This window comes from Ascaphus truei, chromosome 10 (genome assembly GCF_040206685.1).
Source record: "Ascaphus truei isolate aAscTru1 chromosome 10, aAscTru1.hap1, whole genome shotgun sequence".
In the NCBI taxonomy this organism is placed as follows: Eukaryota; Metazoa; Chordata; class Amphibia; order Anura; family Ascaphidae; genus Ascaphus; species Ascaphus truei.
The window spans coordinates 16,320,530-16,335,890 of record NC_134492.1 but is presented as its reverse complement, the minus strand read 5'-3'; the positions used below and the strand labels follow the sequence as shown (position 1 = coordinate 16,335,890).

The following is a 15,361-nucleotide window of genomic DNA, read 5'->3' as shown; positions in this document are numbered from 1 at the left end:
CTGTCACAAACCCACGCTGCTGCTGTCACAAGCCCACGTTGCTGCTGTCACAAGCCCACGCTGTTGTCACAAGCCCACGCTGCTGCTGTTACAATCCCACTCTGCTGCTGCCACAAACCCACGCTGCTGCCACAAGCCCACTCTGCTGCTGCTACAAGCCCACGCTGCTGCTGTCACAAGCCCACGCTGCTGCTGTCACAAGCCCACGCTGCTGCTGCCACAAACCCACGCTGCTGCTGCCACAAACCCACGCTGCTGCTGCCACAAGCCCACGCTGCTGCCACAAGCCCACGCTACTGCTGCCACAAGCCCACGCTGCTGCTGTCACAAGCCCACGCTGCTGCTACAATCCCACTCTGCTGCTGCCACAAACCCACGCTGCTGCCACAAGCCCACTCTGCTGCTGCCACAAGCCCACTCTGCTGCTGTCACAAGCCCACGCTGCTGCTCGTGCCACAAGCCCACTCTGCTGCTGCCACAAACCCACACTGCTGCTGCCACAAGCCCACGCTGCTGCTGTTACAATCCCACTCTGCTGCTGCCACAAACCCACGCTGCTGCTGCTGCCACAAGCCCACGCTGCTGCTGCCACAAGCCCACGCTGCTGCTGTCACAAGCCCACGCTGCTGCTACAATCCCACTCTGCTGCTGCCACAAACCCACGCTGCTGCTACCACAAGCCCACTCTGCTGCTGCCACAAGCCCACACTGCTGCTATTACAATCCCACTCTGCTGCAAGCCCACAGTTCCTCTAGAGAATTCATTGCTGCAGATGTCTGTGATGAGTTTTGTTATGGACAGTATGAGTTTATAGTTGAGATAAGTCACTATAATACAATATGTTTTTTATATTAGACGTTTTGTGATTTTTAGCTCTCATACTGTATATATTCTATATGTACAGTGCATCTCTCAGTTTTTTTTTGCTGTATGTTATGCATTCACTTTATGAAACCTGACGTTTACACATGATGCAGATGCCAAGTGATACTGTAGAATTGTATATCACTCACACGCTGCGTGACATTAGTATATAGGAATATTTTATCAGCATTGTGTATATCAATGGAAAATATAACGTTCATTCAGAATGTCTTCCTTGGTGTATAAAACAAAAAAAAGACCCCAAAAGATTTCTTCATTTAAATTATATGGTAATTCTTATAAATACCCAAGTTTCCAGGAGAAAGTTTGTTTGTTTCTCTTGTTACAAATAGAGATGAGAAACGTATGTATTGACGATGCTACCTCTTGTATCATCTCCTACAAAACCTATTTCTTTGAAAATGCTGTAGTATCTTATACTACATTAAGATACTGCCTGATTGATCACAACATCTAAATTACAGCTCAAAATAGTTACTAGAAGTTTTGTTTCATGGGAAAACCTGGTGGTAACAAATTTTCAAGCGGCAATACTACTTTCCAAATTTTGGTTTTTAGTATTCTACATTCTTACGTAAGCTGGCAATCGTTTGGCGCTCCTGTTATAAATCTGTCAGAATCCTGAGTGTGTGCCTTCCATAATGGCGGCTTCAGGCAGTGTACTGTAACCCAGCAGCTACAATGTATCCATATATTACTAAGACAACATTATCTATTGTTACAGATTACAGCTCAAACTGCTGGGAACGTTTGCAACAAATTATACCAAACAGGAAAGTGCTGCAAAGATCTTGCACTGCTAGGGCGGTGGGTTAAAACCAGTTATAAAAATCAAAGGATGCTTTAAAACTAATTAAAAATGGCATCAAGAGTTGAATTTAAAAAAAAAACAGTCTATCAAATAGTACAGAACTGATTTATTTAAAAAAAAACATAAGATTTTAAATGTTTTGCTGCTTTCAGTTTGTCTTTATGAATTTTTGCTAAATTTCTCAGGTGAATATTTTCCCAGATATTTGGGGCTATTTATCATGATGCCAAGAGGAATATCTTGTGAGAATATACATTGAACATCACAGGTTATAATGTTATAATGAACACAGCCTAGAGTGATGATGTGTTGTAGTAGGGAATGCCATTGGTGGGAGTGTATATACACGAGATATAATGCAGATCCTCAAGAAAGAATTACACTAGAATCAAGCAAGTAGAAACACTCCCCTGGCTAGACCTGAATATGCCTCTTACACCTCGCCTGGGAACACCAATAAATCTTCAAGATTCACATGAGAGCAAGAGAGTGAGAAGCAGACATGATATCCTCCCTAAGATGTGGCAATTCTTAAGTATTCCTATCTGCAATGTTTAAACACGTTACTCCAACCCATTAAATCATTCTGCCATCCCACATTCTTTAAACTATAGCTGGCAAAGAAGGGATTACAAAGAGAAGGTCACCCCATGTGTCTGCAGCTGCAGAGGTGTGCAATACATGCCAGGCCATTTTGGCAGCAAGGGGATGAAAGGTCACTGGTATTTGGTTGGTTCAATCTCCATTGGCTCTGTCCTCTGTCAATGCAACATGCACACAGTTAGAGCCCACTACAGCAGGGCCAGCCAACTCAAGGGCCACCAGCAGGTCAGGTTTTCAGAATATCCATGCTTCCGCACAGGCAGCTGAGTCAGTGGCTCAGTCGTATATATATAGGATGTGGCGGGTTTTGGGGTTAGGGGTTGTGTGTTTATTAATTTTCAGCTGGTATCAGTTGTTTGGAGGTTAGTGGCCCCTCCTCCCAGGGTTTAAGCTCGCCCCTCCCCACTTTCTAAGTTAGCAGGTCTTTTTCATATTCCTGTGTTTGGACAGACCCACTGTAGTCATTCTCCCTCCAACAGAGGTAAATGAGAATTTTACCAGGTAGCGTTAGGACCTGAAAATGTGGTTATGCCTTGACGTGGTTTGCAGGCTTATAATGCTTTGGCTAAAGGGTTTAACTAAATAACCCTTACTCATGAGAATATAACATTGAAGTATTGTACTATACTTTTTTGTCACATTGGATGTAGCATTGGGCATTTCTGTCTTTTGTTGTGTGTCTGAGAAGGGCTACCTAAACAGAGAAATGCTGCCATCTAAAGTTGCCTTTCAAAGCAATATATCTTTGCAAGTATGACCTACCATTTTACACCGCCAAATTTTGCATAGTTTGAACTTGATGGACGTATGTCCTTTTTCAACTTTATCTACTATGTAACTATGTAACCCACATCAACTTAAATAGGTACAGTACTATCAGCAGCATCCAGAATAATGGTTAGACAAGGTCAACAGAATTTTTCTTATTTGGGGACTTCCTGACTTGTGTTTGTATCAAGAATAATAGAAATACCTCAATATATGTTGTACTGTATGTTCATACGATCCCTATACATACTGTAAGGACGTTGTTCCAAAGTAGAGTATGACCACTTTTACCTATGAATATAGAAATATAATATACATGTAGGGGTTATTCTACACAAGGTTTTGGGATCATTGGATCCCTTCAAGAGATGACTTTTACTAAAGTTTCTTCTTGTGTCTACTTGTTCTCATTTGGTAGTAACCATGGCTTGGTAGTCCATTCTCAAACACATGGCTAATATCAGATAAAATAAATAAATAACAGTAAACGAGTAGTCTTTTATATATTCGTAATACAGTATATGCATATTCAAAACCTCTATACCAACATAAACCTAGAGATCAATTGGGACAATGTAACAGATTCACCATTGACTCCCACTTAGGCTCCTAATCAAATATGAGTTCAGTTCAGTTGAATGGGACTCAAATCTTCTCCGTCACAGGGAGCAAATTGAATAGGGACCATAGACAAATATTTGTATGTATTTCTGTATCCTAGAAAGAAGACCTGTTTGAAATCCGCACATTTCTAACATAAAGAACCACATCATAGCCATTAGTTTTTATCTAATATGTGGATCATTAACCGTGCCTCATTGAACATACAATATATATATACTGTATACTGTACATATATACAATATCATGTGTTGCTGTACTTGCCCATCCTTACACAGTAGTTGAATCCCAAATATTTAGTATTCCCTTTTCCCTACTGATTTGCAGTAGTAACTGTGTATGTATTTTTTACGCCCATAAAAAAAACTGCACATCTACAAAATGCATCCCAGATGTGAAGATACATGATCCACGACATGTAATCCTGTCTGACAGAAGCAAATATGTTTTGTATTTCTTCATTAGTAACAGGGGTAATTTTTAAATCCCTGCAGATACAAATATTTACAGTGTCGTATCCTTAGAAATCAATGTAAACATTTGGTGTTTGCCCAGAATATGTTGATATATCGTCAGGGACAACGTTGCTTACACCAGTGGTTCGAAGTGGCTTTAAAACATTTAGGGACACTGTATCTGACATGAAAAAAACCTACATTTATTTAAAGCAGCAGTTCAAGCTGCCGTTTGAATTTTTTTTTTAAAAATGTCCCCATTCAATATGCACATCAATAAAATCTGCACACTGACAAGTGATTAGTCACGTTGCCGATCGATTCGTTTTCCTGTGATCGATCTGCGAAGATTCGGCTTTGGGGTTCACAAAATCACTGTCAGTGCTGCAGAAGAGGACCAAAGATGCAAAGTTCTGTGTGGAAGATCATGTGACCAGGCAGGCACTAGATACAATTGGTGCACTACTAGAGAGAGAGCAAAAGGGGTGTGCAAAAGCCTGTCTCAGAAGAGGAAGGGGATGTGACTTTGTAAATGGTTGCTATAGAAACAAAAATGCTTGTTACATTAGAATACATTACAACATTTCTTTAAAAAAAATTTTTTTAATGCTTCAAGTATTTTCTCATAGTACAGAAATGATTTATTTAAAAGAAAAATTAAAAACACACATGTAGGATATTGCTTGAACTGCAGATTTAACGTTTGGGGAAGGCTCTTTTTGACCTTAGTTTAAAAAAAAAGTAAAACAAAAACAGATTTAAACAATATGTATGCTCAATGTCTGTCCCCTCATCAATGTCTTCAAAACCCTGAAAGCTAATAGGAACTGAGCAGTGACCTCTGACGAAGGGCCCATACCATAAAACAAGCTCCCATAGAAACTCTGCAAGTTTGAAGAGTTAGATCAGTGGTTTTCAACAGGGGTACCTAGGAACCCTTGGGTTCCCCCGGCATGCAATTTCCAGGTCATTTGAAAATTGTACCAACAGCAGAAGAACTTACAATGTATCTGATCTCAGACGCGCTATTAGAGAGAGTTGGGGTTCCTTACAATGCACCTGATCTCAGACGCGCTTTTAGAGAGGGTTGGGGTTCCTTACAATGCATCTGATCTCAGACGTGCTATTAGAGAGGGTTGGGGTTCCTTACAATGCACCTGATCTCAGACGCGCTATTAGAGAGGGTTGGGGTTCCTTACAATGCATCTGATCTCAGACGTGCTATTAGAGAGGGTTGGGGTTCCTTACAATGCATCTGATCTCAGACACGCTATTAGAAAGGGTTGGGGTTCCTTACAATGCATCTGATCTCAGACATGCTATTAGAGAGGGTTGGGGCTCCTTACAATGCATCTGATCTTGGCCACACTATTAGAGCGGGTTGGGGTTCCTTACAATGGATCTGATCTCAGACACGCTATTAGAGAGGGATGGGGTTCCGTAAAATGCATCTGATCTCAAACGCTCTTTTAGAGAGGGTTGGGGTTCCTTACAATGCATCTGATCTCAGAAACGCTATTAGAGATGGTTGGGGTTCCTTACAATGCATCTGGTCTCAGACGTGCAATTAGAGAGGGTTGGGGCTCCTCAGGATTTCACAATAATATTATAGGGTTCCTTAACCAAAAAAAGGTTAAAATCACTGACTTAGATGAATGTAACATCAATGAATTAGACTGTGTATTGCTTTTGATCATAGTGTGTAATACAAATGCACTAAATGAATACAATGTTGTATTTAAATGTACAATTTAAAGATCCATGAGAACCAATAGGACCTATTGCATATTCTGCCCTCTGTATTGCAGTTGTTTTCACTGCTACTGTTATAATAATGTCAGAGATTACGCCACGTCTAATCTTTTGTTCCATGTAGACACATTCAAATACAGCAGATTGCATGATCACCATTTATAAGGCCTTATCCCAAAAGTGAATTACAACATACAGCATACTGGCCCATATTTAGTAAGTGGTGCTATGCCAGGAGACGCCGTCTAGTTCAAGAAGACTCCTTCCCGCTCACACAAGCGTCTGTCATTTGGTAACACGCCACTTAGTAAACATGGGCCAACGTCAGTTATTTATGAAAAACAACTTGTTCATAGTAAAACAGATTGCTTTTTGTTGTAAGAAAATAGCAATTCTCTCCACAGAAAAGCACAATAACAGTTTGCAGATAAATCAGCCAGACTAATTAGAGGCTGGGGAGGAATAGATCTTTTTTCACTACCCGCTTTCTAGTCCAAGCAGTATTGTTTACTTATTTGTATCTGACTAAGCCATGACACTCCAAGAATGGGGTGGAAGTGCTGAAAGAGTTCCATTCTGTGTGCCGCACATGGCCCCGGCTTTCTTCTGCCGTGACCCTTCTCTTGCTACTTGCGCGGTCTTTAGAAAGGCTAAATTTGCAGTGTTTATTTATAGTACTGCCTTTGTGAAAAAAAGAAACGATTAAAAAAAATTAAAAAAAAGGGGGGGGATCTGACAGAACATTTAAGTTTTTGTCAAGAATGAGTTCTTTGTATGAAAAAGCTCACTGCATTCATTCTGCTGACAATGTACTCCTTTTTAGAATTTCATTTTTAACCTGTACGGGGGAGTTCAGTTAATAGATTCGGTTGTGTTTAATGAGCTGTCAGAAGCATGGTGCATAATAAACAATAGTATACATAGAAGAAAAACCCCAAAATCAGCACGCACAGATACATTAGTGTACCAAGTTTGACATTAACATCTAATTTACAAAAAAGATGTGGTGAATGCTAAAATAAGAAAGCGATGAACACAACTTATCCATGCACCAAGAATCCTGTGGGCGGAGAATGACACAAAAACAACTGTTTAAAAATCCCATATTTGTGACCTATTTTGTCCTTTTGACTCAGCTTAGTGGACACACTGGAACAGTAAAAATCTTGTTTAAGTTAGAAAGGGTTAAGTTTCCATTTACTTTTAGTAAAGGTCAATCAACGTTTCTAATACAATCCTTTCCTTGTTTCCATCTGTCTTGTTGCAATGGCGACATTGTATCAAAAATTGAACAAAGGTAAAACGGAATCCTGGATTGTGGCGGCTGCTGGTCATGCACAGCCTAAAGCTTTGCCTATAGTGCCGACCGACGGCGAAAAGATGGGTGACGTCACCCGTCGCCGTCGCCACCGGCGAAAGTTATGTTTCGCCAGCCGGCCGCATTGCAAGATTTCCGCAATTTGATTTGTTCAAGGGCTGTCATGTGACGTGACGGCCCTTGAAAAATCAAATTTTGCCGGCGGCGGGTTTTGGCGACGGCAACGTCGCTCCGTCGCTTGTCGCCTATAGTGCGCGCGGCGGCGGCAATGCTTTTGTTTTTGGGCGAATTCGCATCGCCGGCACTATAAGCACAGCCTTAGATAGAGCCAGCCCCATGGCTTTCTCCTTCAACAGGGGGATATCTAGAAATAGAGGAGAAAGTATAGAATGTTATATATATAAAAGGCTACTTTATCAACCTTGGTCTTAATTAATTGAACAATGAGCTACATAATTATGTGTTGATTTGAAAATGAAAGGTTTATTCCACTGTTGTATTGAGATTCTGCCTTTGACTTAATTTTGATCATACAGTGAATTGGCATTGAAAAGGGTGATACACGTGATACCATGACCAGACCTTTACATGCTTTCAAAACAGAACTGTTAACTGCTAGTCTATAACAGTAAGTTAACTCAGTGGTTCTCAACTCCAGTCCTCAAGAACACCCAACTGGTCAGGTTTTCAGGATATCCCTGCTTCAGCACAGGTGGCTCAATCAGTGGCTCAGTCTTCTTGACTGAGCCTCAGAGTCACCTGTGCTGAAGCAGTGATATCCTGTAAACCTGACCTGTAGGGGGTGGGGAGGGGGGGTCGAGGACTGGAGCTGAGCCCCCCTGATGTACTGTTTCTGTGCTAGATTGTGATACACATGAAGCTACAACAATGCAAATAATGCCTACAACAAAGCACTGTCAAACAAGACTTACACTAGCATTGTATAGTCTTCGACTGAGCCACTGATTGAGCCACCTGTGCTGAAGCAGAGACATCCTGAAAACCTGAACCGTTGGTGGGTATTGAGGACTGGAGTTGTGCACCACTGAGTTAACTAACCTAAATACAACAGTGACACACTATGAATACAGTGCTGACCACACTCACTACTCCTAAAATATTTCAAATATGATTATATAATGAGTACATTCAATTTACTTTCCATGTTGGAGAACGCACTTTTTTGACAGACTGCAGCCTTTTGATTCTATCCGAATGGAAGGGGAAATCTCTCCGCTACATTGGGGTTGCCAATAGTGACAAGCAAAACATATTTATTTAAAAGTCCAAACAGAAAAACTATATGGATAAGAAGAATTCAGTTACGTACAATAATACCATGTTATAGTTCTCCACTCAATTTGTGGTGTCATCCAGACAGAGGATAATGATGCTGTCACAGTGTGATATCAATCAATCAAACCCATTGCTTACTGCCCCATGAATCAGTTCTTGAACTCTCAGACAATGTGGTGCTTCCAAGGCTCAGATTCCTGGAGGTTAAACTCTACTCTCTGTAAATATAGAGTTGCAGAGGTTCAGAGTAATATGGTTCACGTCACATTCTTATCTAGATACAGTTTGAGGCCTCCACCAACCTAAAGTCACCACTGATGCCATACAAAATTGGTCTAACATGATCAGGGTATTTTGTGTTTGGAATACTTCTTTGAAAATGTAGGGTTGTTTTTTATATATATATATATTATATATATATGTACACAACTCATAGCTTGGCTAGGAATCTGATTCATTTCTCACACCTGTGAATGACATATTTCAGATTTTGAAGTGACCTGGATAAGATTGTAAACTTTCAGTTGGAGGAAATCCCCTCTCGTCCATTTTACATTTGTTAAAGATCCCTATGTAATCCCATTGTACACTAGAAATCCCAAATAGCAGGTCCATCAAGCGTAGTATCCCGTCTCAAGCGGTGCTCATCACTGGAGGAGGGAGGGCTTCCAGTTTAATAGCATGTGTGCATGTCTGTCCCCTCAAACCTCCCTCCAAATAAATTAGGGAGAGATGTCTGTGCTTCAAATGGAGCCCACCTGGGAGATATGCTAATGACTATGCAAAGTATATTTAAATGAGTCACATCCCACACTTCCTAAAAGGTTATCCATAACAACTATACTGAGTTGACAAGCCTAAGGCCCCTAGTGACTGGGCTGGTGTTAGACCCACCAGAATTAGAACCCACAACGTCTGCTACTCTGAGCAGCAGCTCTAGCAGTGTGAGCTCCCCCCTCCTCCCCTGAACTGGACCAGCTCGGATTTGGAATCCATTCCGCGGATATGTTAAAATGGTGAAACCGTTCTGCGGATATGGGAAAATCCAGATTCCGCACGACGGATTTTCAGACATAGAAAAAGAAATCTGGGCGGAATGGATTTAGTGGTGGATTTGGATGTATTCGCTCGGATTTTTTAGTACCCAATCCGCAGATGGATTTTGGTCTGGGGATCGAATTTGGTCGGGAAAATCCGGGGAGCGGGTTCGGACCAGTCCGCCAATCTTCAGTGGTATCTATCATGCAAGTCACCCATGTTAACCACTCCTTGCTTCAGACATGAATAGTTTTATGTTGACTCAAACCATTAATGATGGACACATTGTTGTCAATAGCAATATATGGACTTACTCCTCACAAATATTTTAATCATTAGCGAAACCTATGAACCCTGATTGAAGTCACAACAACCATTGATACTTCCATCTCATATTACAGAGAACAGAATTGCTTATGGAAATTTTTTTCTCCGTGTATGATTTTTGACCTGTCCGTTTTCTGTCCGCAGGAGGCCATGAAGAAAATGTCAAAGGTTGGTAAGATTATTCTCCCCAACCATCAAGACAAAAGGTAAAGTGGAATAAACAGGCTGGCAGTGGAAAAAGTGAAGCAAATGATGCCTCGAAGATCAAAGGATCGTCTGCATGTGGCGTTTATTAGTAGCCTGTTCCGTTTGTGTCAGTATAATATGGTATGCTGAGGGTAAGAATCCAAGCAGAGCAATGGGTTGCTGGCACCTCTGACACTGAAGGGGTTAGAATTCCAACTTTGGTCATTATACAACCTCTAGATCTGGGGTCTCAAACTCAGTCCTCAAGGACCATTAACAGACCAGGTTTTATGGATATCTCTGCTTCAGCACAGGTGGCTCAATCAGTGATTGAGCCACCTGTGCTGAAGTAGAGATATCCATAAAACCTGGTCTGTTAATGGTCATTGAGGACTGAGTTTGAGACCCCTGCTCTAGATCCACAACCTGTACTATATTGAACGCCAGGGGTGGGCAACTCCAGTCCACAAAGGCCACCAACAGGTTAGGATTTCAGGATATCCCTGCTTCAGCACACACTGGAGTTGCCCACACCTGTTCTACGCTATAACAGTTACCATAAATACTAGTTGAACTGATGTGATGATGGGGTTGTAGCGCCACCTTCAGGTATACAGAAAGATGTGCATGTACAGTATATAACACAAAAGGAAATCAGGAATTCCCTTTGTAACTCGCCACTTCAGTGTTTGAATGTCCAGGTGACACTGAACAGATTATCTGGATTTTATGAGGACAGTCTTGTAATACGAGATAACTTCACCTAGTAACAATAATGTATATGTGGGTAAGCCAAGCAAAACTCATTTTCATCTCCTGCTCCAGCATTATTAGTGTGATGAAAATTCGGGTGATCACCAAGATCCCACAGATGCACAAGAATCACACGTGTGTGTGTGTGTGTGTGTATATATATATATATATATATATATATATATATATATATATATATATATATATATATATATATATATATATATATATATATATATATATATATATATATATATATATATATATATATATATATATATATATATATATATATATATATATATATTTTAATGTTTATATAATGATATTTCATCCTTTGTTCCGTGTTACTTTTTGTTTCCTTTTTAATTTGTGATCTTATTTGAATTGCTTGTTGTTGAATGTTTAATTGTTTGTGGTTTTTATCCCACTGGCACCTAACCTAGATGTAATTTAACACGTTTGCACAGTGTACACTGTGATATACATGCCATTTATTTCTACATGGGGGTGAAATGTACAGAGTGGGAGAATGTAACCACTTACAGTACAAGGGATGAAGACCCATGTTTCCATGTTCACACAAGTGAACTGGCTGCAAGGTGTATTTCGGCACAGGAAGTCATCTTGTCTTATTGCCTAGTACTGCTTAGTAAACATGGGCTTAAAACCCTAATGTCCATAGAGCAGGTCTTCTCTGTTTTATATCAGCAAGTAAATAGAGTACTGATGGGCTTTTTTGGGAACATAAATATATATTTGTAATACTAGCTTAGAAAAATATAATACAGTGGCAGTATTGATGAACATATTATCATAGTATGCTGTGGAATGGGGAGTATCTGATTACACTAATCTGTGGATCTCTGTGTTGTTTTCTCTATTCTGCAGACTTTACGATAAGAAGTATCAGGTGTTCCTGAAGTTAGCGGAACACCAGCGCGAGTACAAAGCAATCATGGCGGCGATCTAATCAGAACCAGCACTCTTAAATATCACAAGAATTCCATCTAGATCAGGGGTGGCCAACTCCAGTCCACAAGGGCCACCAACAGGTCAGGTTTTCAGGAAATCCCAGCTTCAGCACAGGTGGCTCAATCAATGGCTCAGTCAGACTGAGCCACCTGTGCTGAACCTGGGATATCCTGAAAACCTGACCTGTTGGTGGCCCTTGAGGACTGGAGTTGAACAGCCCTGATGACGACAAATCAGTACAAGTGATTACATCTAATTAAAGATGTGAATAGCACAATCAATGTTTGTGAGAAAAAGATTTGGGATTCAAACTTTTTTTTTTATATACAAGCAACAAGAAATCCATGGTTTCTCACCCGCCACTGTAGCCATGGAATCAACTGGGGAAAATATTCAATATACAGAGACGTGCGGCACTCCAGAGTTTCCTGTTCTCCGTATTTATGCCGGCAATATCACACTCGTGTCTATTCTGTGCTATTTTGTGTCCCATCTAATACAGTGGTTTAAATTCTCTTTAAGTGTTCTGTTATTCAAAGTTCAGATATAATATATTATAATTACCCCAATATGCAATTAGTGGAATAGGTAGAACTTATCCCAACTCTTGAACAACCAGCTGATTACAACATGTTGTGTTCTATATAATGTTCATGTAACCCAGGGGTGGGCAAGTGCCTCCTATAACCCCTCCCAAAACACTCATAGCACACATTTGGGTGAATAATAGAACGCACCTCGATACATTGATAGAGAATCAAAAATGAGGCTATTTGCATCGGTTTTGGAGCAATGCTCCAGTTTGAGAACAATTAATAAATATTCCCAAACTGAACTTCCCATGGTCCCGCGTAGCAAAGGGGCTCTGGGTGGAAGGGAACCAGTGTTTTTTAATATTCAGGATCAACATCTAAACCATTAAGCCAGTTCTCTGGAAAACTTCTGATAATGTTGTACTTAAAGCAGCAATGGTGCCAACTTTTGTATTTTAACCCCCTCCTTTTTTGGGAACACGGGAGCCCCCCGAGATGAAATACACTATTTTCAGATCTGGTAAATGTTGTGTGGTTCATTCCCTTCCAGGGGAAACAAAATGGCAGTTTGTCTCCCACATAACGTGGGCCAATAGGAAAATGCAACATCATGCGTCGTGCAACATCATGCAAAAAAATAAAAAAATACTAGTCCCTGAGCTACTTTTACTATTAAGCATCTTGAGAGCTGGGGGTCCCTGGAGCTAAAACTAATGCGGTTCAGCTTCTGGGTATCAAACTGCTGCTTTATCAAATGCTACAAGAACACACGCATTAAAACATAATACAGTACTGCATGTATCTATACATGCCTGGACTGAAGCATCTTGTGAAATGTAATGTAAACCTGAACCAGAATTAAAGGTTATTTTACACCGCAGCGCTGCAGTGACATGTACAGAGGAAATGAAAGGCAGGCTACACCCATCTTTAATTAGTGATGTCATGATTGGCACTGGAAGTTTCAGATTCCACTGTAGTTAGTAATACCTTTTAATAGATCCATATATAAGAGTTATTAGTATGTCTAATGACACATGAGCTTTTGTGGGCCTCAAAAGCCTCATCTTCCATAGCAGGGGTGGCCAACTCGTCCTCAAGGGCCAGCAACAGGTCAGGTTTTCAGGACATCCCTGCTTCAACACAGCTGGCTCAATCAGTGGCTCAGTCGTTGACCGGTTTAGGGGAGATTTGAGATCTTGAAAGTTAATTTTTTTGTCCATGAAGAACTCACAATATTGTTCTATCTGAAGTTATCACAGCCTGCGAAACAATATAGTTACTACAAAGTGATCCGGCTGAAAAATGAAAAAACGTTGCATAGATCTCCTTTACGAATGTCTTAATCCCTTTTCATACTACATTTCATTTTTCTGTCTAACCATTTAGTCCTAACGCAGTTACCCACGATATAGTAGCAATGTGTGCTGATCACCGGTTTTCTTGCATTCTACCTCTTATGTATATCTTTATTTATAAAGCGCCCACAGTGTACTCAACGCTTTACAAAGACAATACAGTACAAGGAATTATAATAATCGCAACAAAGTCAGAGAATAGGAAAGGATATCCCTGCCCCGGAGAGCTTACAATCTAAGTGCTATGTTGGGAAACTTACATAGACAGCAGGTGAGGGAATAAGGGCAGTTGATGGCAGTCATTGATAGGAGCGATTGTGGGTGTGGGACAGTAGCCATGAGTCCAGGCTAATGAAATGCTTCAGTTTAGAGGTGGGTTTTCAGGTTTGTCTTTAAGGTGGGTAGAGAAGCTGCTTGACGTATCCTGAGGGTGAGGGAGTTCCACGGGTAAAGGGCAGTGAGGGCAAAGGCTTTAAGGTAAATGGAAGCTGTAGAGGTGAAAGGGGTAAAGGAGGCAGTTACGGGTAGAGAGCAGGTGACGAGCAGGGACATAGCGAGAGGTCAAAGCTGATATGTAGGAAGGAGCAGGTGAGTAGAGAGTCATAAAGTTGAAGAGGGGAATGATCTCTTCTACATTAAACGATTTCTTCTTCACTTTCACACATTGTTTTATTTTTTAAATCTGAGGCTTCATTCAGGAGATACCAAAACCAAACACATCTGAGATATAAATGAAATATAGTCATTTTAATCACTGGAATATACTTTGCATAGCCAAATTAGCATATATAACAGGTGTGTTCAGTTTTGTGCACAGGCCTCTCCCTACGTGTTGCAGAAAAGAGGGTTTGGGGAGGTACAGTATGTGTCACTTGGTAATTTACACACACACACGACACCTCTCCAGAAAAAAACATGTTTCAGGGCCTGGGTGGGAGGAACACCACCTTGCAGTATGAATTAACTAATGTCTCTGTACATGCCTGTGGTAACTTTAACAGCCCTTAGTGGCGAGGCGTTGTGAGGGGGAACACCTCTTTTCCATAGAATTATCAGCAACGTCCATTAAAGTTAATACAATGCCTTTTCCGGCTGAAAACATAGCTTAGCCTAACGGTACTGAGCTTTGAAGATTCACGTTAAGGCATAACACAGCGTTAACTTGGGTTAATGTCATGTTAACGCACTTAATGAAGAGGTGGCTCTTGGCCACATACATTTCTCGGAAGGGTGGCTTGTTGCTTTCAGTCAAGGGTCTCAAACTCAGTCCTCAAGGGCCACCAACAGGTCAGGTTTTATGGATATCCCTGCTTCAGCAGAGGTGGCTCAATCAGTGGCTCAGACTTCGACTGAAGCAAATCATCACTTGTTCTGCAGAAAGTAAATCATTGATTAGAAAGGGCTATTTTCATATTACGTTCATATATTTATCTGCAAACATCATTTCTGAATTTCAGAGACTTTTATTGTAAAATAAATACATTCTTCCACCTCTAATCAGAAGGACATTCACTTACATGCATCCTCTGCAGTCAAGATGATCCCACAAGAATACGTCCGCAACAGATCCTCAGCATACATTTAACAGTATGCAAGAGCTCTGGATGAAAGCCAAAGGCAGCTTGATAGAATTTGTTACGGTAGCAATTCTGGTGGGGATGATAATATGTGCCACTGTGCC

General features: G+C 40.8%; 1 protein-coding gene across 3 annotated transcripts in view; it reads left to right on the top strand.

Moving 5' to 3' along the window:
• Positions 1 to 11,866, top strand: part of FGGY (FGGY carbohydrate kinase domain containing) — a 174,883-nt gene extending 163,017 nt beyond the window's left edge. For all 3 annotated transcript variants that reach the window (XM_075616008.1, XM_075616009.1, XM_075616010.1), the window contains 2 exons: positions 10,020 to 10,081; positions 11,706 to 11,866. In XM_075616008.1, the coding sequence (XP_075472123.1) occupies positions 10,020 to 10,081; positions 11,706 to 11,787 (144 nt within the window). In that variant the 3' untranslated portion in view covers positions 11,788 to 11,866. The remainder of the gene's footprint in view (positions 1 to 10,019; positions 10,082 to 11,705) is intronic.
• Positions 11,867 to 15,361: the final 3,495 nt, after the last annotated feature.